Genomic DNA, 25,130 nt, shown 5'->3' on the forward strand with positions numbered 1-25,130 from the left:
GAGTCTCCTAAATTCGAACGCTCGGGGGGTATTTTTGACATTTCTCACCTCCCAAATTCGAACGATTTCTTTAAAACTAACGAAATTTTTGTGAGATTAAATTGTACTTTGAATCAAATTCCCGTACTTTCTCGCAAGTCTTAATGGTAACATACTTCTTTTTCATTTTACACGACTATAATGTGTGTAAACATTCAGGAAGAAGCACATAAATATGATTTTCATTCACCAGGAATACGAACTTTCTAACATAACCTCACAATTGACGTTTTGAATCCAAACGGCGTTCGAATTTGAGAGATTCAGATTTGAGAGACTCTACTGTACATCAATTTCGGAAAGTAAGTTAATGAAAATTGATATCTCCTGAAAGGCATATATTTTAAAAACAGGGATCTAAATTTCAATATTTTTTATTTTCTACATTCCTTGCTCGAATTCCATAAAACCTTTGACGTCTATTGTGGTTCATGAAGGCAATCTATGATAAAAATTTGAAGTCTCGGTTTCTTTTTTCATGGAAGATATCGAATTTTAAAATTTTAGAATTAACAAATTTTGCCCAAGTCTCCCCTACACATGATGGACAGTATCAAATTGGCATAAAATGCCTGGAGATCCTTGAGATATTCTCAACAAAACAAAAAAAAACAAGTTTTCAATTATTTTTATTTCGTAAGACTTCTACAGCAGTTCTAGGATAAATTCATTTTTGATTTTCTCATACTCACACTTTTTTGTGAATATTTGGAACCAATCCTCAAAATGACAAAAGCCAAGCCCCTGAAGTTGACTTTTTTGTATGGAGCTATTAGAAGCCAACTCATAAATTGAGCTCGGTCTAGTCTTAGCTCACAGTGCTCTGATGAGGGAAAATGCATTTATAAACACAAATCTTGAATATCCCTCCACACAGTATCCGATCTTATAATACGAAACAAACTTCGAATTTTTAAGATATTTCGTGTAAAGGTTGCGTGTACAAAAAAACTTCAGTGCGTTTTAAGTGCGGAGTTAAGGTCAAATGCCTCAACTCCACAGGCCACTTAGCAGTTGGCAGAACCTTAACAAAACTTAATAAAATTAAAATGCTAACACTTTTTTAGTTAGGGTATCATGAGGTAATTCGAAATCATGTCTATTTTGGAATTTTGAGATTTTCTCACTCTTTCAAGTGGTCAAGAGAAAAGGAAAACCACGAAAAAGTACAAAAATTTACATTCGAAAGTACTTCTACGTTGTTTTTTGCTTCTGCTACATAAAACTGTTAGCAAATCGCAAAGTTCCAAATTAGACATGATTACCTATTTTCGTTTTTTGTCAATTTCTTGTTTAATTTAAATTAAATCATGGAAAAGTTATTAACAATTTCTTTCAACAAAAAGAAAGTTAATTAAATTTTCAAAAAACACGTGCTATCACTTCATATAAGCATAATATTGAATAGAGTTCTTACTAGAAGATCTAAATTTCAAATAAGGCTAAATTGCTTTGGGTTAAGTGTTAAAATCTGATGCAAAAAATATAATAATGCACAGAAAACGCCGTTATTAGGTGATTCTCAATAGAATTCCGTAGGATTATTCTCAATAGAAATAAGAGTTTCGAGGTTTCTTGTTTTACAAAATTTTTAAGAACGCTGTAGCACTCAGAAATCCATTCCAATGTAAGATTTTTACATTTACTTTTGATTTTTGTAGTTATTTGGTGAAGATTCACATAAAACGCCATTGTGAATTATTAATAATAATAGATTTTCTTAACGAATTTTTGTATTGATTATAGCAATTCGTACTATTCTATTTTACAGATATTATGTGTTTTCTTATCTACACAGTAAAAAATTGTGTGAGAAATAAAGTTGTGTATTTGAAAAGTTGTGTAAATTCACAAGCAATATGGTTGTAAATTGTAAAATTACTATCATAGTGGTGGTACGATACTAACATAATGCTAGTAAAATTATGTATTGTGTAAAGAAATTTGTGTGTTGGAAAATTTGTGTGAGAACTGTCAAAATTCCATTGTTTACTATTGCAATTTTTCTAAGATTTCAGATAGATTTTGCATTTTTAACTGCCTAATTGTCTTCTGGAATCATTCATTGGATCCTTAAAATGTGCATCAGTCGTGAAAAATTAGGAATAATTATGTAATAACAGAAAACAGAGGAAGCATCATGTAAATTAGAAAAATTGACGATGCAACTCTTGGCCATTTGCTGAAGAGAAGTAAGCAAGTCGGTAGCGCAGGCAGAAAACACGAGACCATCAACGCAAAGATTATGGGTTCAAGTCTCAGACTCTCTCTTATTTTTTTTCCTTTTTTTTATTCTTTTTTACTTTTTTTTTCTTAGTTTAATACCGAGACATATCACAGATAATACAAATAAACCGAACAAAATTGCTCTACAATCAAAATTATAGACAGGAAGCCATTTTATAAAATTGAAAATACACAACTTTGCCAATACACAACATTTCCAATACACAAAATTTACAACCATAGCGCACGTGCAAAAATTACCAATCGTAGTGATTGTAATTTTTTTTACTGTGTATTTTAATGCATAATTCTCATATATTCTCATATTTCTGTGCATATTCCGAAACAATGTCCAAGTTAGGAAACCTAATAAATATATGCATTAGATTTTGCCAGGAGGAATTCTGTTTTTTTTTTTTTTGCATATTTTCACACTATTCACAGCGTTAGTAGACTTCTTTTTCAAATGAAATTAGTTTTTTTTAGTGTTAATGGACAAAAAAAAGTTTAAAAAAATGTCCACGGGACAATCACCTCCAATAAATAAATTAAAAAAAATAATAAATAATTTAATAAATTAATTTAAAAAATATATTTTCAATAAGTAATACACTCCTCGGCAATGAACACTTTCGTACGTACTTGCATGCAAGTAGTAGATAAAGGCCTATTCGCCATCTGACACTTTTTTCCGGAAATATCCGTGTAATAGCTTTATTCTCCGAGTCAATCCATACATGGAATTATCATTAACGTCATTAAGTTAATGGACATAGAAAACATAGACTAAATCAATACTGCCATCTAGTGGTGAACATAATTACTTCCTAACATCCTTCCCTCCTTAAGATTTTCAAATAACCAAAATGATAAATTTAAAATTGGATTCATTGATAACAAAATAATGAAATAAAGAACTTAGATTAATTTTAAGGAAAAGCATAATTTACAAATTGAGGCGATTCGGTGGCTTAATAATTCTTTTTGGTCTACCTTCAAACTCCAAGGGTCCAGGCAACTGTGCTGTCTCTAGAGACTCAGAATCTGTATGAGATTGACTTCTATCAAGTGCATCTTGAAAATCCTCCACATCTGTCTCCTCCTCTTCCAAGAAAACATCTTCTCTCTCATTTTGACTTTCAGTTTCAAGTACTTCTACTTCATTTTCTTGAACAACCGGACTTCTGAAAGATATGTCGATATCTTCGTCATCCCAGGAAGATTCATTGCCTTGATTTTTAGTTTCCGAAACATTCTCTCCCACGTTCCTAAGCTGATCAATATGCCTCTTCCAATTCAACCCACTATCCATCGACACATTATAATGTAATTGTCCTAATTTTTCTTGAATTCTCCCAAATTTCCATTTAGCCTCCCCAATTTTATAATTTCTAGCTGCTACACGATCCCCAATTTCGAATTTTCGTACTTTTTCCGTGATAACAGTCCTATCCTTCTCTTCCTCTTCTTTTGGAATTATAAAATCCAAACGCGATCTTATTTGTCTTTGATAAAGCTTCTGACTAGGAGATACCCCTGTTGTACTATGAGGAGTTCTTCTGTAATTCAACAAAACAGTGCACATCTTCTGATTTAAATCTGCTTTACTGACGTTCTTCAGGGCCATAAGTTTTTCTTTAATTGTTCTTACGTATCTCTCCGCTTGTCCATTGGTTGCCGGGTGATAAGGTGCCCCCATTCTATGCAAAATCCCATTAACCTTGCAAAAGTCTGCAAAATCCCCACTCGTGAACTGCCTTCCTTGATCAGATACTATTTCTTCTGGCAGACCGTGAGTTGCGAAAATCTTTCTTAATTCCTGAATAGTTGTTTCTGTTGTCATATCTGACACAATAGCAACTTCAGGCCACTTGGAAAAAGAATCAACTACGACAAGCAACCATTTCCCACTAATAGGCCCTGCGTAATCAATATGAATACGTTGAAATGGTCTCTTAGCATCTTCCCACAAATGAGTTGGCACTTTTTTTGGATTAGCGCGATTCTCCTGGCAATCAGAACAGTTTTTAACCAAATCCTCAATCTCCCTATCAATCCCTGACCACCAACAATAGCTTCTAGCAAGTACTTTCATTTTAGTCGCCCCATTGTGACCCTGATGTAACTCTTGCAAAATGATGTCCCTCAGCTTCTTTGGAATATATGTTCGTATGCCTCGAATTAGACAACCGTGCTTGAATGAAAATTCCTCCATGGGGATACCAAACCTAAGTTCCTTTCTAACAATTTTGCCCGACTTCAGTCCCTCAATCAAATCTCGAACTTCACTGTCTTTATAAGTTTCTGCTCTAATCTCTGTTACCGTGACAGGAAGTGTATTTATAAGCCCAATCTGAACAATTTCTGGGTCGTCTGTTTCATACTGAGAAGTCTCTTTCAAAGGTAGCCTTGATAGACCGTCCGCATTTCCATGAAATTTAGTACCCCTGTGCTCAACAGAAAAATCAAAACCCTTCAAGAACATAGCATAGTGCTGCATTCTTAACGCAGAATAATGGGGTACCCCTTTATCAGGCCTCATGATTTGCGATAATGGCTTATTATCGGTGATCAATACAAAATTCCTACCGTATAAGTAAGAATAGAACTTCTTTATGCCGAAAATAATGGCATAGGCCTCTTTATCGATTTGAGTATATTTTTTCTGAGTTTCCGTCAAAGTTTGTGAAGCAAAAAATAATGGCCTTTCTGTGCCATCCCTATACCTGTGTCCCAAACATGCACCCACCCCGACAGGACTTGCATCCACTGACAATATCAATGTTTCTTTGGGGTCAAAATGTGCCAGTACTCTATTACTACTCATTTCTTTTTTAATTTCTTGAAACGCATTCTCACAATTATTATCCCAATCAATATCGCCCTTGCTTTTCAAAAGATTGTTGATCGGATTGAGTTTGGTGCTTAAATTCGGAAAGAAACGTCCATAGTAATTAACAAAACCCGCATAGGCTCTTACTTCATCTACATCCCTAGGGCGAGGCATTTTCTCCAAAGCTTCTATTTTCTTTGGATCCTTATGGATTCCATTTTTGTCAATCACGTATCCGCAATAGTCAATTTTATCTGCAAAAAACTCACATTTCCCAAAATTGACCCTCATGTTCCTTTCTTCTAACCTTTTAAGTACTTCCCTCAATCTGAAATGGTGCTCCTCATCGTTAACTCCCGTGATTCTGATGTCATCTAGGAAAACTTTTACCCCAGGAATGTCTTGCAAAAGTGACTCCATTGTACGTTGCCAAATTGCAACCGCAGAAGCAACCCCGTACATCAACCGCGTAGGCATGTACAATCCCTTATGAGTACTCAATGTTAGAAGTTCTCTATCTTCTTCCTTTATTTCCATCTGCAAATACGCTTGCGAAAGATCGATCTTCGTAAATTTCTGCCCCCCTGCCATGTCCGCCAGAAGCTCCTCGATTGTGGGTAAAGGATATCTATCCACAATCAAATTGGGATTTACAGTACAACTGTAATCTCCACAAACCCGTACTTTCCCGGACGCTTTTGGAATTGCAACAATTGGAGTTGCCCATCTACTTTGATTCACTTTAATCAGCACACCCTCATTTACCAACGACTCAATTTCTCTTTCTACTGCCTCTTTTTTAGCAATAGGTACGGTTCTGGCTTTCAAGAAAACGGGTTTAGCATCATGCTTTAACTTCAATTCCCCTTGAATTCCATTAATTTTGCCGAGTGAATCATCAAAAACTTTCTTAAATTCTTCTTTCAAATCATCGACATATCTCTCAGTGGCCGATCCCTCTTCAACTTTCTTAACGTGCATAACCTCGTTCCAATTAAGCCAATTCAACTTTTTAATCGATTCTCTGCCCAGAAGTGGAGTCTTTTCTGAACCCAATGCGACATACAAATTCTGGCCTCGAAGCACCCGTCCCCTAACCTCAATGGTAGTTCTCAGGAAACCTAATATCTCAATTCTATTACCATCATACCCCACAAATTTACGCTTTGTAGGGTATATTTCTTCTTGAGGAAAAAACTTATCTTTGTCTTGGATTCCAATTATTGAAATTGGTGAACCACTGTCAATTTCGAAAATCATAGCTTTTCCCCCCACTCTGATTGGCAGACAAATTTTATCTTCAAAATTACTCTCCAAGTACATCAAATCTTCTACTTTATTTAATTTTTCTTTCCCCTGAACTTGAACTTTCTTGTTTGAATTTATCTCTGGACAAAACTTTGCAAAATGACCTTTCTTATTACAAGCAAAACAAGTTACTTCCCTGGGTTGACATCTATTTGCTAGATGAGTAGCTGATCCACACTTGAAGCACTTCTTCACAATCCTCTTGACAGATTCTGCATCATCATTTGTGGGTGGAAATTTTTCATCTTCTGCCAGTTTATTGATGCTCTGCTTGCGGCTCTCCTGAAGTTTTTCCTCTCCTTTTTCTGAAGTTTCCATAGCTCTGGCGATATCAAAAGCTAGTTCTAGCGTCAAGTTACGTTTCTCCAGCAGCCTCTTCTTAATTGCCTTGTTCCAAAGCCCTGCCACAAATTGATTCCGGAGAGTTTTTGTCAAGTTGTCGCATTCCTTGCAACCAAAATTACAATTTGTGGACAACTTCCGAAGAGCTGCCAAAAAATCCGCACATGTTTCATTTTCTCCTTGTTTTCGCTCATGAAACGTGTTCACTTCTACTATCTCCAAAGGCGTTGGATCGAAAATTTCCGTCACTTCAGCTACAATTTCCATGTACGACATTTCTCGTGGTAATTTTGGAGCAATACGATCACACAATTTATCATACGCCTTCAATCCCATGTAATGCAACAGCAATTTCTTCATTTGCGCTTCATCAGTAACTCCAAAACAATCAAACGTGTCTTCCAAGCGCATTAACCAGCGACTCCATCTTCCTTCTTCAGGGCGGAAAAACTCCACTTTCGTCGGCAAAGTCAAATGCCCAAAACTCTGAGCTCCTTGCTCACCATGTTCATCCTGATCATCCTTCATGTTCTTCGATGACTCAGGATCCTTCTTAGCACTTTTGCTGGACTTCTCATCCGGCATTTTGGGTTCTAATTCACTTTTCACGTCGCCACTGTAATAGCTTTATTCTCCGAGTCAATCTCTCTCTCTCTCTTCTTTTTATGTTTTGGCTGTCAGACTCAATCAGGTCCATATAGCCATTTCGCTCACTCTTATTTACATACGAGTTCCATCTGTCTTTCTTTTTTTCCCATATGTTTGTTCCTCTCATCTCTCCTTATCATTTTTCTTTTTGCTCCATCACAAATCCTTTTTTTTTTGCTCCCTTATCTTTTATCATACTTCCTTCTTGATATTTTTGCGTTCACTTTGTAGCTTTCAAGGACGGTGAAAAACTGTTTTCCAATTATTCACCGGACGCGCTTCGATCAAGGATCGAACCGAGGGCCTCTGCGTCACAAAGCCAACACTTTGCCTATTGAGCTACCGAGACCCCTCCGAGTCAATCCATACATGGAATTATCATTAACGTCATTAAGTTAATGGACATAGAAAACATAGACTAAATCAATACTGCCATCTAGTGGTGAACATAATTACTTCCTAACAATCCGGAATCCAAGATTTTTAATATGGCAGATGACAGTGAAATTAAAAATAAAATAGGTGAAGAAAATTTTCAATATTTCTGTGTGATAATATCCTCCAATTGTGCAAAATTCCACTCCAAGCGGATATTTACCATCTAAATGGTAAGTTGACTCTAAAATCCTTGTGAAATATTGGGTAGAAGTTGGTGAAAAATGTGTGAGAAAAACCTTATGACAGTGACCGGCAAAGGCGTAGTCGGATGAAAATGAAACAAAAAAAAAATTGGGAACAAAATAAATTTTCCTGGGGAGAAAAGTTTGAGTTTTGGGGAGCGTAAAATGAATTTAATTACTGAGGGTTGAGGTCACTCTACCTAAGACTTTGGTTGTGGCTGAGGAAATGTTGAAGAGGTATAGAGGGGTTTTAATTCTGGGTGTGGATGATCTCATTTGGGATATAATCTTTTGGGAGGAGGATTCACACCGAGATTGCAGATAAGACGCCTTATCAGATATTCATGGTGATCCTCTCTACCATTTCAGGTGGTGGATGACTTGATGTGGCTGCACAGTGATAGTGTGTGAAGTGAATGCGAATCATCTCGCGCCATGAATTGAGTGCCAAAAAGAAGAGAAAGTGACGGAAACCAAGTGCTACAAGTTCAAAATTGGGCCCGAAAGTGGATCTGTAAGAGAGAGCACAAGTGATAGGGGAATAGGATGGGAAATAAAAATTCATGCTGTAGCTATGCGAGTCCAACGCCTGTCCGGAAGACACAGGCGGCTCCGGAGACGCCAGAATTTAGCAACAATATACCAACAGGGCGTCTCCGGAGGAAGCCAAGTGAGCCCAATTTGCCGCATATTTCGGAACGAGAAGCTGGAGATGGGGATATTGACCCTTCGGTTCATCCATCTGCTGCCACAATGTTCCTGGAGCGTTCGAAGCAGTGCCTGGAAAATGGCATCACACGCAAGAAGTCTCAGCATCAGATTGCTCCACAGGTTTGTCTTTTTTTAATTTATTATTTTTTATTATTATTTTTTTTATTGTAAACATATTACAAAAAATATATTTAAAACTTTAAAAAAGGAAGCAGATAAAGAATTTAAAGGTTTTTATTCAATAAATTAAGTGCATTTAATATTGCAAAAATAAAAAAAAGGACAGATAATCCTAACCGGCTTATGTAGGTGAGATTCTTAACGTGAGCTAACTCGGAGTGCATGCAAATTCGATTTAGAGCTGAAGTTGGGAGACACCATTCAGTTATCTTGAATAAAATTCGTGAAATTATACAAATTTTGTATTTAAACCAAAATATCAAAGATTTGGATGGAGTGACAGAAAAGTGATATATGGGTGAAATGTAGACCAGAATGTACTCTATAATTTTCCTATAGAACATGATCTCATCGATTACTCAGAAGCCAAGATAAGCGAGGTTTTTTGTTTCTTAACTCGTTTTTTCATCCAGAGCGCCCCAAGTAGTCATTTGTTGAACTTCAACTATATCAAGGAATTGTTGTATTTTGTGGGACTTTCTATTTAAAACCCTATTTTAAGTGTCTTGGTGGAGTAGAGGCAGTCAAATTGGCATCTGAGTGATTTCAAAGCGTTATTATGGGAAAAATCAATTTTTTCACACTTAAACGGCAAAATCGAAGTGATAGCGTAGTCTGAGCGGAAAATGGTATGGACGAAATGTAGAGACAAATGTGCTCTACAATTATGTTGAAGTAATAATCAAAATCGGTTCAGCGACAGTCGAGATAATTGAGGTTATGTGATATTGAAATTGGTTTTTCGACTGTGGCGCCCCTGGTGTTGGTCCCACAAAGTTCAAATGTTCTAGAAAGTTGTAGCATTTGGTGAGATCTTTCGTTTAAGCCCTCATTCATCAAAATCGGTCACATAGAACCGGAGATATGATTTTTTGAATTTTGTGAACTTTGACCCCTCATATCTCCGGTTCTATTGAAACCACAGCGCGCATACGCACCATTTTGGAAACGTCCTAGACTGGACTACAACATACTAAAATTTCATTAACTTGCACAATGCCGTTTTTGAGAAAAGTGACTTTGAATTTCGATGAATTTTGACGCTATCACAGCGCCACCTGTGGTGACTTTTTGAACTTCCATCTGAAAGTGCTCATCGAGACGAAACCAAAAAGGTAAAATTTAGGTCGATATGTTAATTAGAACCGGAGATAGAGGCCGGTCAATGTTCGAACTTTGACCCCTTATAGCTCGGGTCAGGGGTTATGGATCGACTTAAGGTTTTTTTTGTTTGATAGGTATAATCAACGGCTACAACATACTAAAATTTCAGCCCGATGCACAATGGAATTTTTGAGTTATTTAACTTATAAGATTTAAAAATTTTCTTTTTAATAATAGCGCCCCTAGCGGTGGTTTTATGAACTTGCGATGTTAGAAGGGGAAGTGGCATTTCATGAGAGCTTTCCAAAAAGCCCTCACTTTTTAAATTCTGACAATTAGAACCGGAGTTATGGCCATTTTAAGAAATTTTTTTTTGACCCTTATAGCTCGGGTCAGGGGGGTCAGGGGACCTTAAGTTTGGTATTGATGGAAAGCTCTAAGGCCCAGCTATAACATACTAAAATTTGAGCCCGCTCGATGCCATAGGGGCGGAGCTATTGAGAAAACAAAAAAAGGGGGGTCTTCAAAATGGCGGAAGGAGGGGTGGGGGGTGGGGGGTCAATGCACCAAGTTGCAATTTTCACCCGATATATAACCTTTGCCGAAAACCGCAAGTCGATATCTTTTTTAGTTTAGGAGCTATTAAGCTCCAAAGAGCGGCCGGCCGGCCGGCCGGCCGGCCGGGAACGTAAATTAGCCACATATATATTCGTGATCAGGAAGTGCTGAAACACGTTTTGGCCAAATTTGAGGTCGATCGGACGACATGAAATTTTGTTAGGATTATAGTAGGTGAGATTGTTAAGAATCTCACCTAATAAAACGGAATTAGAAGGTAATACATTATTAAAAAAAGGTGCAAGTAAAAAAAATGATTAAAGAACGATTTTTTCCTAAATTTATCTTCTCTTCTCCATACACATCTTAATAAAAATTTAATTTACAAAATATTAAAAGAATAATTTTTTTCAAAGTCAGAAAAACCTCATTTTTCCTTTTTTTTTGGGAGAGGGAACGTATAAGGGGGGGGGGGGGGGCAAGAGATTACACTCAGTCCCGGCATTATGCACATTTTCGGGACCGAAAAAACTCACGAAATGGCATTATGCATCAAGAAAATTTGCATAACCGCAGGGGTTTTCTTTTAGAACGAATTTCGCGCAGAGTAAAAGTAGTTCAAACAAAAAGTTTCAATTGTTTAATAGAAATGCATTAACAAACAGTACTTTTTGGCCAGAGTTCTTCAATAAATGGTTAGAATATTTAAAAAAAAAATTACCTTAATAAAAGAAATTAAAGTTTTATTCTGAAAAAGTAGCAAAATGTTTTCAAATGTCCCACGTCGGAACATAGTATACATTCAGGCGTATTTCAAAAATGAGTTCATAAATTGACTCCCAAGGGTAGGCAAAATTGCATAATTGTATGTGCATAATTCCGTCAGGTGCATAATCCCGAAGGACTTTATGCCGGGACTGTGAGTGTAGCTTCGAGAATGTGTCATTTTAAAAATGTAGTCAAAATTCATAAGTCGATATCTCTTACAGTTTGAATTTTATATGGATCAAAAGACCGAAAAAGTGCGAAAAATAAGATTTTTAAAATAAGGCTATTACCGTTACTTTCCCGATCCTTCACCTATTGTGACCGGTGCAGCCGAGCTAAGAATATCCAGATCTTTCAAAAAAGTCCAAGTTTAGCCCAATCCGTTTAAAATTAGGCCCTCCAGGTTGGTTGAACTTTGATCTTGAATAATACAAGATGACGATTTTTCTGGCGATAAGTGTCGACGTCGACATATTCGACTGAACTACCTCCGAAACATCCAAAAATGAACGAATTCGCCAGGGCGGCCAGGGCCAATTTTTTACAAAGACAAAATAACATGTTTTGGGAGGGAGTGGAAGCCGTGAAGGGTAATTTGAGTAAGTTAGTTCGCTAGAGAATGTTGACTTGTGGGGGGGGGTCACCGAAGAGCGGAAGTCAATATCTCTCACCGTTTGGCAACCAGGATGCTGAAAAGTTAAAAAAAATTGGATTGTGGAAACTGCTCTGCCTTGGAGTTAGAGCAGTTAAAAATATGAGTAATATTTATGAAATTAAAGCAAATACAAATCATAAAATACCGGAGTGACAGATTTTTTTTTGAAATTTTAATAATGAAATGAAAGCACAAGTGTTTTAATACAATAAAACTTTAGTCAAGGGGTAAGTCATTTCAGGAAATTCGAGCCAATCTGGCCAGGGAAACCCGAGAAACTTAGGGAACTCACGGGGAACTCGGAGAGCCCATACATTTTTCAGGGAACTCTTGGGCAACCCAGGGAACCTATACATTTTTCAGGGAATCCGGGTAACTGATACATTTTTCAGGGAACTCACAAGAAACTCATACATTTTTCTAGGAACCCGGGGATCCCTTACATTTTTCAAGGAACCCATATCCATACAATTTTCAGGGAACTCTCGGGGAACTTATATCTATATTTTTTTCAGGGAACCCTCGGGCACCCTTTCAACCCATACAATTTTCAGGGAATTCGTGGGGAAACCATATATTTTTCAGGGAACCCGGGGAACTCAGGAAACCCATATATTTTTTCGGGGAACCGAGATCTCGAGCCACTCTATTTGCTTATGAATAATCCCTTGGTGATAGTGAAATGTTGATCATTTTACTGCTCCAAACTCAAAGGCAGAACAGTTATATACACCATATACACTGACTGAGAGAAATCCGAAAAAGTTAAAATAACATTCCGGAAATGTTAGTTTTACCCTGCATTATTGATCCGAAATCGGTGTAAATATTATGCTTTTTAGGTGTATTAGGGGTTAAATTAACCCTTTTTTAATGCTAATTTTACACTTAAAAAGTTGTAAAATTAACAATAAAAAATGTTGATATATTTTTACACCTAAAGTGTTAAAGTTACGAGGAAAAAAAGTTAATCGCACCCGCTTTTTTCTCAGTGCACTGAGAAAAAAAGAAAATTTTACACCTTTTTAAGGGTAAAATTAACACGAAAAAGGTTAACTTTAACCCCCAATACACCTAAAAAGAGTAATATTTACACCGATTTCGGATCAATACTGCAGGGTAAAATAAACATTTCCGGAATGTTATTTTAACTTTTTCGGATTTCTCTCAGTGTGTAATTAACTTTGTTTCAACTTATTTAATATAGAATTTATAAAAGACTTAATAAAACTTTTAAAAATTAAAACTCTAAGGTTCCTATTTTAATAGAACTTCAATGAAAGAGTGTGTTTTGAACAGTAGTTAGTCAAAAATAAGTTGAAGTGTATATGGCAATCGGTCGAGATCAGTGGCAAAAACTGTCAGAGCCGGTGCTCCCTTAGATCAGTTGGTAGAGCATTCGTCTAGACAGCTAAAGGCCTCCTTCAATAGAAAACTTTCGCAAATGTTGTGTGACTTTTTAAAGATTTTATGGCTTATCTCTTCAATTTTGAGATAGATCTTTGAAAAAATAAATTTTGAAATCAATAAAACACATTTTGGTAGGTCTACTAAAATCTAGGATGATAAATTTGAAATTTCTTTTTCAAGTATTTAGAAAGTCTTTAAAGTTTTTCACGACGTGATTCGAAATTAAAGTAAACAAAGAACTTTGAAATACATTTCAGTTTTTGAAGTGAAAACTTTTGCGTTTTAGTTTAAAAGTTTTAATGTTATTTGATACTTCAAAATTAAAGATTTATCTAATTAAGAGTTCAAATCACTTTTATAAAGAAGATTTTATAAAGATTTAAAAGTTCAATTAAACGTTGAACTTTAGTTTAACCATTTAACCATTGTTTAGCCAGGCCAGAATGTATGTCAGAGTACGTGGAAAATTATTTTAGCTTAAGTTCTTTTTCCTTTATGACAACTCTGCTTTATAACCTTTTCATACCCAACAAAATAATGCCAATTCATCAGATTAAACAAGATTCTAAGACTTTTTCTAAAATTTGTAGCTCATAAATAATAAAAAATATGAAATTTCGAACATGCGACAAATATTTTATGTGTTCGGAGTTTCGAAAATATAATAAAAGTCACTTTATACTGTTCATGTGTCGACCTAATTCTTAGATTTTTTGGATGTTTTATGAAGTCGTAAACTTAGTTTTAACGTCAGTAGATTGAATAAAGAACAAGATACATAAATTTGCTCTAGCTTCTCTTTATTTCGGGCAAAATTTACGGGTAGTCGTTAACCTTATTTTATATTATGCCGAATATAATATTTTGTTTCCTAATATCATCGGCCTTAAATTAAGATCCCATTAAAGTAACTAGTTCTTAACTTTTTTATTCATTGAAATTATTGTAATAGATTAAAGTCTACCTATTTCATGTTGATATCTTAGAAAATGGCACCCCATCTTATTATACCTAATTTCAAAATTCACCTGTTTAACTGTAACTCTTCGATAACATTCTTTTTTTTTAAGATTCCTGATTTGAAAAATTACCAGCCGAAATTCGGTTAATTAACATAATTATAAATTTTATGAGAAACTTTTTGTCAAATTTCTTTAAAACCACATTTTTCTAAAAGCCATCTTGAGACTTTCTTTAGCCCCTAAATTTATCTTGTAATAGATTTTTCAGAGTTACTTTATGTAGGGTGGAGTCTATACACTTATGGATGTTGTACACGTTGTACACTAATGGATAGCGTGCAAGAATCTTAAATTCTTACGTAAAACAGATTTCGAAAAGTTATAAATTTATTAGTTTATGATATAATAAACAATTTTCTTTAATTTTTCTAAATCTGTTTTATGTATTAACTTAAAATTTTTGAGTTGTCAGTAGTGTGTATAACATCCATAAGTGTAGACTAAACCCTAGTCTCGAAGAATACTGCCACACTTCAAAAACCGTTTAGCCGTTCAATATGTGACTTTGAATATTGTATTTTGAAAAATTTTGTAATTTTTCTGGATTCCATATCTTTGGTTTGAAATTTGAGGTCCCAGTCAAAATTACGAAAGTCAAAAACCTTAATGCTAAAATCCTGAACTTCAAAATACTTAACCCTCTAACGGCGTTATCACACTTGCACATTAAAATTTTAATGTAATTCACATTAATTGTCGCTTGTGAGCGTCCAAATATGTTATTTGTGTCTTTGATTCACTTAATATTTGGGGTTTTTCTATTTATTGATAAAGAAGTTGACTTGCCCTGCAAAAATAAGTTTAAATTTACCTAAAGCATAAATATTTTTCACATTAAAAAATTAAATAGAAAATCGCATTATTTTTTCGCATTAATGCTATAAATCTATTTATATCATATTTTGCGGGTCAAGTCTACCTTTTTATCAACAAATAGATCAAATTTTGAATATAAAATGATTCAAACACACAAATTACACATTTGAACTCTCACCAGCGACAATTAATGTGAATCATATAAAAATTTTAATGTGCAAGTGTGATAACACAGTAACGGTGTTACCCTTTAATATGCGAAAAAACAAGTTCTAAAACAATGTTTTCTAGGATAATTATGATCCAATAAAGTCGAAAAAACCATCCGCTCTCCATTATCTTTTTTAGTTTAGACGCTAGGTAAGAAAATATAAAAATTTTTTGAAACTCTTTGCTTCTAAAATTCACATTTTTAGTTTTTTCAATTTTTTTAAATAAAATATACAAAGTAGAATGACATATCTTTCAGTAAAAAATAAATTTATTTTAGTCAGATAACTTTAAATCGGTATTTTTTATGGAATTTGGAAATGAGTTTTTTTGCACAAATATTTTTTGTTGCATTTCTCTGACCTGTCACACAAAACTGGGAATAGCAACAAAACGAAGAGTCAAAATGAGTTCAAACTTTCAAGAGATGTTTGTAAGACTATTACCGAGGACACTATAGCACTTTTAAATAAATAAAAACTTTATTATCGCTGTAAATGTGATTTTTGTGAAGACCGCATGGAGGCGGTCTTACCCGTTAGAGGGTTAAAATGCCAAAATGCCGAGTATTTAGGTTTAACCCTTTAACGACGAGACAGTTTTCGCTGACCGAAAATCACCAATAAAAATGAATCCGATAAGCAAAACTTGTCAAACGTCTTACATCTAACCTTCGAAAATCCAACAGAGTCTAATTCGGTGTATTTTTTACCTCTATGAACGATAGGGACAAAAATAGCCCAAAAATTTAAGTAATTTTTCTTACGATACCAATGATTGATAATGTTCACTCTAACGAAAAAATATTATGTTTGAGTATTGTAGTTTTAATTCCCAAAAGGGTTTTTGCTTAAAAAAACTGAAAGTATAAAAAATAATTAAAATCAATTTTCAATATGATTTGATACCCTTGTAACTCTTATAGTTTTTTTGAAATAAAATGATATTTTATATACAGATGCCATGAAGCATGATATGTCTATTGAACCAGGAGACTTCCCGGGATTTTTTGGATATCTAGCTGAAAAACTACATTTCCTGCAACAATGCATGTTTCAGTTCTTTTCGCCACTTTATAAACATTTTTGCCCATTACTTAACAGACGAAAATAGTAAGCCCATTTTCACAACATCCGAATTTACCTCATTTTTTTAGAAAAGACATTTAAAGTATAAAAAATATATAATTAAATAAATGATTGACTTTCAGTGAAAAATATTAAATACCGTAAAAAATTAAACTTAAAATAATGCATTGATGTTGTTTCGATTTAAAGGAGGATTCCTTTAAATCAGATTGGGTATTTAACATTTTCGGTATCTTGTTTTTTTTTGGGGATTTCGATCCTGTCTGGATTTTCTGGATCTTGGCTTTTTTCGAATTTTCATTTTGAAGATTTTGACTTTAGGATTTTGACTTTCGGGTTTTAGGCTTTCAAGATTTTGGCTGTTATCGAAAAAAATACTAGATAACTTATATAAACATATTGATTCACTATTGTCATATTTTGAAATATTTCTTTTTTTTGCAATTCTTTTATAACAATGTCGTTTAAGTTTTTACAAGAATGAAATGTAAAAAGAATCAAATTTCCATATACTATTACGATTTTATCATTGAAAATCGAAGTTTGTCAAAAAGTTTTGCAATTTTTAGGCTGGTGGACTGAAAAAGAGCAGCTCATGCTCTACCATCTACCTCGATGATAGCACAGTATCTCAGCCTAATCTCAAGAATACGGTCAAATGCGTATCCCTGGCCATCTACTACCACATCAAGAACCGACAGTCAGAGAGGCGGCTGGACATCTTCGATGAGCGACTGCATCCACTGACACGGGATGCCGTGCCCGAAAACTACGACATGCACATGCCGGAACATCGGCAAATCTACAAATTTGTCCGGACACTCTTCAATGCAGCCCAGCTGACGGCTGAGTGTGCCATCATTACGTTGGTGTACCTCGAGCGATTGCTAACGTATGCCGAGCTGGACATTGCCCCTTGCAATTGGAAACGCATTGTCCTGGGTGCAATAATGCTGGCCAGCAAAGTCTGGGATGATCAAGCTGTGTGGAATGTTGACTATTGTCAAATTCTCAAGGATATTACGGTAGAGGATATGAATGAACTGGAGAGGCAATTCTTAGAATTATTGCAGTTCAATACAAATGTCCCATCATCCGTTTATGCCAAGTACTACTTTGATTTGAGGACTCTGGCTGAGGCAAATGATTTGTCATTTCCCTCGGAGCCACTGTCCAAGGAACGTGCCCAGAAACTCGAGGCCATGTCACGGGTAATGCAGGACAAAGTGACTGCTGCAGCGCTCAAGAATGGCGTGAAAAAATGGTCCTCCATGGACAATATCAACAATCAACAAGCTGCACGACGAAGTGTCGCCATTCTCTCGTGATTTCACCATGCACTAACTCGAGGTAAAACATTTTTTGTCACGCATTCTACGGCAATTGCCTCCATTTAGTAAGCTAATAAAAAAAAAATGAAAAGTGCTGAAGGGACTCTAGAAAAGAATCAACCTTTTCCTCATAATCCCTGCCCCGCCTCCCCCCAAAAAAAGTGAACACTGAGAAAAAAGAATTAACGTGATTATGAGTAAAATACCGTAAAGAAAGAAAAAAAAACTTATGTATTAAGACTTATCACACATTGAATTTTTGCATTCCTCGAAGTTTGATATTATAAAAAAAACAGAAAGTGAAAGAGAAGCTACCCAGAGAAGAGAGTAGTTTTGGTCACAATGGATACGTGTGCTAGAAATTGCAGAATATTGAAAACATTTGGAATTTTATTGCAGACACCCATTCATGCGGAAAGAAAATTTTATCGCGGTGTCCTTTTGTGTGAGAGACAAAGAAAGAAAATGAGAAGGAATGAGAGAGACAGAGAAAGAAGAAAACGTAAAAACTTTACACTGCAATTTGTTGAGCGAGATATTTTATTTGGTATAATATTTTCTCAGTGGATGATTGTATTTTGCAGAAAACGTGCTTCAAAAAGCAAATATTTGATAACATCTTTCCCAATTCCAAGATTAAAATGGAATTAAATATTTGTCTTGATTATATCGAGTGGTAAAGAGAAAAGTTCCTTATCACACTTTAGGGCCATTTTGTTGGATTTTTGAGTATTACAAGAGATAAAAATTTCTTTAATTTTTTTCCCAGTTAAAATACTCATTTTGCTGTGCCAATCATTGCGAAAAGTTCGAATAGATAAAATTACTCATTTTCAGTGACGAAGAATTGTAGTAATTTTGCTTTCGCTGTAAACGATGAATAAGAAAATGTTGAAATAATTTTCAAATCGATGATTAATAAAGCTATTTTAACTTTTCTTAATGCTCTCGAAGGCCTCAATTATGCCAAGAGACAATTTAGTGCAAAAAAATCTGGGAAATGTTCATTATAACTTTGCAATTGTTCTAAAGCATGTCTGTCTGAGTTCTTATGTCTATAAGGGTGGAGTACGAGTTTTTGGCTAGTAATAATTTTCACCCTTTAGAATAAAGATTCAACACAAATTATGAATCAGTTTACAGTAAGAAAGGCGTGGCAAAGTGTCGTAGCCTTTGTGAAATGCTCGAAATCGTGACTTAGATGATACAGTAGACTCTCTCGCAATTGAGCATTTGGGGCAAAATGTCATTGTAAATTTCGCAAAAAGCGCTCAATTAGAAAGAATCACGATAAAATAAGAGGAATTATAATGAATTTGAGCAAATTTGCTTCAAAATTAAACGTGAAAATTGTCAACAAAATTTTTCTCCCCATCGAAAAGGAGCCGATTGAGCGAGAGTTTACTGTATACCTCAAAAATACTTTTGCATAATTCATTGTTTACCGGTTCTCTACCGATTTAAACCGATTCATAAATCACTCAAAAGATGCCACAAAATAGTTTTTAGATCAATAAAATTAATTTTCAGACAAAAATTGCTTTTCGATTTGTAACCGGTTCATTACCGGTTCACAACCGATTTGAACCGATTTATAAATATAGTAGACTTTCTCTCAATCGGGCATACGGGGCAAAATGTCATCTAAATTATCGATAGATTTAGGCGTCAAAGCCATAGTAAATTCCAGAAAAAGCGCTCAATTATAAAGAATCACGATTGAACAAGGGGAACTTACAGCAAATTTGAGCAAATTTGCTTCATAATTAAACGTGAAAATTGTCAGCAAAATTTTTCGCCAGATTGAAAAAGAGCCGATTGGGCAAGAGTCTGTATTCAAAACATTGCCCAAAATACCTCAGGAGTAATATGACTGAATTTCGGATAAAAATTGGTTATCGATTAACCGATTGGAACCGGTTCAGTTTAATCGGAAATTCCAAAACCTTTCCAATACGCTTTTTTTAGTTTTTTAAATTTTTGACCTTGAAAAACCGTTATTAGGAATGACTCAACCGGATTTTCGTATAAGGACGAAATGTCCGCTTGGGTATTTACTGAAACATAAATGAAAAAATTGCACAACATGTTTTCGAGCAATCCCAAAAAGCATGGTTTTGGAGGGGAAGGGGAGGTGTGGGGGGAAGATTAGGGCATGTTAATTAGATTAGGGCCAGCGTAGACTAATGGGGGCTCCCCCAAGAGTCTCATGGTCTCTCCCCAGTATTTCTGTTTTTTCGTATTAATCAAATCGTTGGTTGCACCGACTGTTAATTGCATCTGAATTTTGGGTAAACGACAATGGAGACATCGTTTTTTTTGCATCAAACGCTGATACAAAAAAATGCAGATACTATAACAGTCGATGCAAGCGATGAAATATTAATTTCGACTAATCGCCACAGTGATCGCAATTTTTGCTTAAAATTTAGCTTAAATATGCAAACATTTTAGCTTATTTTAGACGAATTTATTTGCATATTCGTAATATAAGTTTGGAGATGAAATTGAACAATGTAGAGTTTTCAATTCAGAAAAACAATATTTGCAAAATTTTCAATATAAAAAAAAACACACATACAGAAGAACATAATTTCGTAAAATTATTTGTAAATAGTTGTGAATTCCCACTACAGGGCAATTATGAAATATTCGTAAAGCGTTTAACTCACGAACAAATTCGTAAAAGTTTGTTCTTTTTTCACAAACGTTGTTCGTAACTTGATAGCGTATAATGAACATTTTTTGTTATTTTACAAACATTTGTTGGTAAATGTTCGTAAACGTACAAAAGAAGTGTTCGTTAAGCATTGTCATTTGTTCGTAAAGTTTTTCCAGACAAATAAAAAATGTAACGAACAAATGTTTTCAAAAAACAAAAAAAAAGTTCGTCAAGTGATCATGCTACGAACAATGTTTGTACAAACTTTTACGAACTTTTTATTGCGTTATACGATTTACGAGCATTTCCTAAGTTCCCAGTAAAAATTCACAAACATTTACGAACAATTTTATAATATTGTTTTTCTGTACAATTAATCGTAAAATTAGACTTGTCTAGGCGAAAAGGTGTGAAAGAGACAAGATTAAAAAAAAAGGAATTATCCGAATAAGTTAATTAAAAAATCGAAAATTCTGAGTTTATGTTATCTTCAAATAGATTTTTGGTTGTAAATTACTTCTATTAATTCGGATATGTTTGAATGCACTAAAATTAGTCAAGACTAGATCATTCAGAGCCAAAGTTCGGGACAATAAAATTGGAGCTACTAGAGAAAAATGAGCTAAATTTCGACCAGCTTGCAATTTCGGCCACTTCTTTTGTTCCTCAAGTTTCCATGAATTTTTAGTTTTTGTATACAATGCAAAAAAAAACAAAAAATGTGGCTTCTACGAACGAGATGATGTGAAAAAAATTTTGGAAGAATTCCAGAAGGGCAAGGAACTATGAGGACGAAATTGGCCGAAATATTACCTAAAGCTATGTCTATATTTTTATTCATTTTAAAATGTAATGAGAATGATTTTAGAGAAAACAAAGACGATAAACTATCTTCAAGGTTCTAAGCAACCCTCCCTAAAAAATTCTAAATTTCTAAAGCTGTTCTCGGCTTGAAAATTCAGGTTCACTGGCTTGAAAAGGCAGAGATGGCGAACTGAATAGGGCAAGTAAATGTCACTTTTGCTTGCAGATTTTTATCACTTTTTACCTCAGTTGTTGTGTTCATTGGCAGCTAAATGCGATACAGTAGAAGACTCTCACTCAATAGGCTTTTTTTCAATCCGGCGAAAAATGTTCAGTTTAATTATGAAGGTAATTTGCTCAAATTCGCTGTAGTTCTTCCTAATTTATCGTGATTCTTTATAATAGAGCGCTTTTTGTGGAATTTACAAAGGCTTTGACGCCCAAATCTATCGATAAACCGGATGACATTTCGCCCCAAATGCCCAATTGAGAGAGAGTCTACTGTATAATATTATTATAAATATAGTATTTTTGCGATACTCAACTTGTAAAAAAATATAAAAGATACAGTTCTCGCTTTCTTATTCGGATTAGGGTTATTCGGATAGAATCTTGACGGTTTCATTTAATATAAATGAAGATTAATTAATCTGTGAAGTTTTTGTTAAGATAATGCTTTTAAATCGACTTGTCAGAATATAAGTTTTATAAGGGGATTTTTTGCAAAATTCGTTTTTTTCGCATTTCGGGTACTCCTTGACACCCTCTACCTTTCGTATGAATATTATACCGGAAAGTTAATTACTCCTTATGTTATAGAGGTTTCAAATCTGAAAAAATTCTATATAAACATGTAAAATCTCAGCTTGAATTCGCTCTCCTTTAAAGTTGGCCATTTCTGACTTATTCGTTTTATATTCTGAACCATCGAAATATTATTTCTTTAAAGTTTTTATTCTAATCAAATCGAATTCAAAAGATCCATCCGAATAACGAAACGTACATCTGTCATTTTGTCTCCTAATTTTCCGAATAGGAAAACCGGGCACTGTATTCTTTACGACTTTACTGCCATTAACGCCGGTTGCATGAATTTGCAATGTCCTGAAAAATTGTAGATCTTTCATTTAAGATCTTAAATACGTATAAGATCTTTTTTTTCTTTTTAACTTTCGCAAATAGAAAAGCTTTATTTAAATCATAAAAGAAAATGAATTTTACAAAGCTTTAAAAATTAAAGTAAAAGCTTTTACTTTTATGGATTTTATATCATCCTTAAAATCCTTAAAAAATTAGTATTTTATCTTAACTGAAAATAAAAAGTTTACAAATCAATTTAAATTGATTAGGGGAAAGCACGCTACCTTTGGACTACTCAAGCTTCGGACAATTCAATTTTTTCTCTATGTCCCTTATGGATTTCACTCATAGCTCTTTTCTGAAAATATAACGCATTGGTCTAGCTATTGAAATATAATATTGTAATGGGGCATATTCATTTATAACACATTAAAAAAAATGATTTGTGCGAAGCATAAATCGTCCGAAGGTAGCGCGCTTTCTCCTATACGTAACGAAAATATAAAATAAATTTCTCTGTTTAGAAAAGATTGTAAAATTAAAATCACGTTTACAGGAAAAATGCTTTATTTTTAAGTTTTATAATTGGAATAACGTTAAAAAAAAGAAAAGTTCAAATTTTTGATAGAATTTTAAAATCGTAGCTAGAAAACAAATTTAGAAGCAATCCTAAAGTGCTTTCTACGTTGAGCGATTAATTGCGCTATTCTGCTCACAAGAAAAATCCAAGAGTTTCATTAATGCAACGATTTTATAACTTACAACTTTTTTCATCTTATTCGCTCATATTATTATTCCAATAAATGTTTTAACACTGCAATTTTTAGCACATTATTTGTATCTCATAGCTTAGTAGTGAGGAAATCTCCTAAAAGTAATCCTCAATTTTGGGAATTCAGTTTGAATTTGAGATTCAAATGGGAATTCTTATCGTGAAACTTCGAGAAAAGTCCACAGATCAATATACATAGTATAGCAAAGAGTGAGATCATAGGAAAGAGAAGAAGGAATTGAAAATGAAGAAGTAAAAAAGAATCGATATAATTTAAAGTACCAAAGTAACACTAGTGAATTATGTGTATTGATGAAAAAAAAAGAAAATGAAACTTTAAGAAAAAAAAAGAATTTGCATGTAACATTTTTTCAATTTTTATATAAGAGAAGAAAAGGCATGTGGAAAGATTGTAAATGTAGAAGGAAGGAGGTGAAGAAGAAGAAAAGTTGAAGCGAAAGCGAGGAGAGAATCAAAAATGATGATTGGGCTCGTGGTCCAAGAAAAAAAAAGACATGAGACTGCAAGGAAAGTGTCAATTTGAAAATAAATAAATTTTCACAAAGAAAAAAAATACCCCGAAAGTCATTAGTTCCGTCTCATATTATTCTTTATAGAATTAAAATTTCGTTTTTTTTTATCTGATTAGAATCGAAGTGCAAATTGAAGAATCAGTGCAGAAACACTTAAGATATTTTGTATAATTTTCATTTTGTCTTTTCATCTTAAGGAATTTGTAAACATTTTGTAGTTAATTTCATGAGAGGTGAGGAAGGAAGAAGAGCATGAAATAGAAATAGAAAGTCAAATAGGACGATAGGATATACAAAAGAAAATTTCACATCTTCCGCAAAGAGCAGGATAAAGATTAAGAAAAGAGAAAAAAAATAAAGAAGTAATGAGAAAAAGTACCTAAAAGTTTTACTGTTTATCTATCCACTGAAGGGAAGGGGTTTTCGATCTTCAAGGATACTTCGTGCTTTGCTTTTCTTTCGCAAGAATTTATAGCTAAAGATAAAGATGCAAAAATCGCGTTGTTTGCAGCCTGACCCAGTAATAAAATATTATCAGCAGAGTATTAATTGCACTTTTATTTACTTCCCATAAACGGTTTGAATATTCTCACAATTTTTATAAATAATAAATTTATCTACGGGGATTTTATTGCTGTTTACAAAAAAACTCAAAATGCTGCATTGTGTAGGAGAGGTTCGCGCAGGTTGAAGCTGTTTTTAATAAAATATTACAAATATGAATGAGAAAGTGGGAAACCGAAGGTGCTATTAGTCTTTCAACTTCCTCGGAGTGAACTCTCCGCGGAAACTGATATTATCAATCAAGGAACTAAAGATAGGGATGAGGAGATAAGGAATAGAGGATTAAGATTGTTGAATTCATCCGTTGACTGGGTTAGCAATTGTTGAATAAAACGTCCGCTCTATGATATTTTCATATTATTACAGTAAGTAAATGATTACAGCAATAGTAAAAAAATGATAATGGTTTTTTAAAATTGGCCAGCTTTTATAAAGCATTTATGTAAAGCGTGTACATCAAACAATTTCCCAACGCTTGACTTAAAGTCAGTCCAGTAGGGTTTTTATTTTGTTTTTTTTTTGTGTCATTTCAAGAGAATTTAATTAGCATTCTTTTGGTGAAACTCGTGTTAAAAAATGTTGATTTTTGACAAGTTAAGCGTAAAAAGATGGAGAGCATTCAAAGATCAAAAGGTAACACTCATTGTGAATCGAGAAATTGTCCGAAAAAATCCATACTATCGTCTGGAAGATTATAATTCGATTCAAGATACTCAAGATTGTTGCTCAGAAGCCATAAAATGGCCGAAAGCCTGGGATACACGATAAAAAGGTGGCAAAGAAAGCGCTTAAACTTATCCTAAAACAATCCAATCTTTCCGTGTGAGATGTTAGCAAACTGAAATA

At 34.2% G+C, this 25,130-nt stretch overlaps 3 protein-coding genes across 4 annotated transcripts; 1 reads left to right on the forward strand and 2 right to left on the reverse strand.

Moving 5' to 3' along the window:
- Window positions 1–3,211: 3,211 nt before the first annotated feature.
- LOC129806684 (uncharacterized) lies at window positions 3,212–4,420 on the reverse strand. Its single transcript, XM_055855452.1, has 2 exons — window positions 3,917–4,420; window positions 3,212–3,824 (listed from the first exon to the last, which is right to left on the reverse strand). Exons 1-2 carry the CDS (start codon window positions 3,979–3,981, stop codon window positions 3,212–3,214), a joined length of 678 nt encoding a protein of 225 aa, XP_055711427.1. The 5' UTR covers window positions 3,982–4,420.
- A 928-nt stretch (window positions 4,421–5,348) lies between these two features.
- Window positions 5,349–7,333, reverse strand: LOC129806685 (uncharacterized). The gene is made up of 3 exons (XM_055855454.1): window positions 6,523–7,333; window positions 5,406–6,219; window positions 5,349–5,352 (listed from the first exon to the last, which is right to left on the reverse strand). Exons 1-3 carry the CDS (start codon window positions 7,331–7,333, stop codon window positions 5,349–5,351), a joined length of 1,629 nt encoding a protein of 542 aa, XP_055711429.1.
- Window positions 7,334–7,869: 536 nt separating this feature from the next.
- Window positions 7,870–24,098, forward strand: LOC129805509 (cyclin-Y-like protein 1). Of its 2 annotated transcripts, none has more exons than XM_055853471.1 (4): window positions 7,870–8,004; window positions 8,386–8,847; window positions 17,108–17,888; window positions 23,264–24,098. In XM_055853471.1, exons 2-3 carry the CDS (start codon window positions 8,563–8,565, stop codon window positions 17,864–17,866), a joined length of 1,044 nt encoding a protein of 347 aa, XP_055709446.1. In that variant the 5' UTR covers window positions 7,870–8,004; window positions 8,386–8,562; the 3' UTR covers window positions 17,867–17,888; window positions 23,264–24,098. The 2 variants fall into 2 exon arrangements, with proteins under 2 accessions (XP_055709446.1, XP_055709447.1); XM_055853472.1 differs by having other exon boundaries at window positions 23,366–24,098.
- The last annotated feature ends 1,032 nt before the right edge of the window (window positions 24,099–25,130 follow it).

This window comes from Phlebotomus papatasi, chromosome 3 (assembly GCF_024763615.1).
Source record: "Phlebotomus papatasi isolate M1 chromosome 3, Ppap_2.1, whole genome shotgun sequence".
NCBI classification, from domain to species: domain Eukaryota; kingdom Metazoa; phylum Arthropoda; class Insecta; order Diptera; family Psychodidae; genus Phlebotomus; species Phlebotomus papatasi.

Excerpts from the sequence above, each read along its gene's own strand:
- LOC129805509 (XM_055853471.1), top strand. The coding sequence starts at position 8,563 with ATGGGAAATAAAAATTCATGCTGTAGCTATGCGAGTCCAACGCCTGTC. Across the intron at positions 8,848-17,107 it reads AGCATCAGATTGCTCCACAG|GCTGGTGGACTGAAAAAGAG; the intron begins GTTTGTCTTTTT and ends TGCAATTTTTAG.
- LOC129806684 (XM_055855452.1), bottom strand. The coding sequence starts at position 3,981 with ATGGGATTTTGCATAGAATGGGGGCACCTTATCACCCGGCAACCAATG. Across the intron at positions 3,825-3,916 it reads ATGGACAAGCGGAGAGATAC|AAGAACTCCTCATAGTACAA; the intron begins GTAAGAACAATT and ends GTTGAATTACAG.
- LOC129806685 (XM_055855454.1), bottom strand. The coding sequence starts at position 7,333 with ATGCCGGATGAGAAGTCCAGCAAAAGTGCTAAGAAGGATCCTGAGTCA. Across the intron at positions 6,220-6,522 it reads GGAAGTAACTTGTTTTGCTT|GTTTCCTGAGAACTACCATT; the intron begins GTAATAAGAAAG and ends TTGAGATATTAG.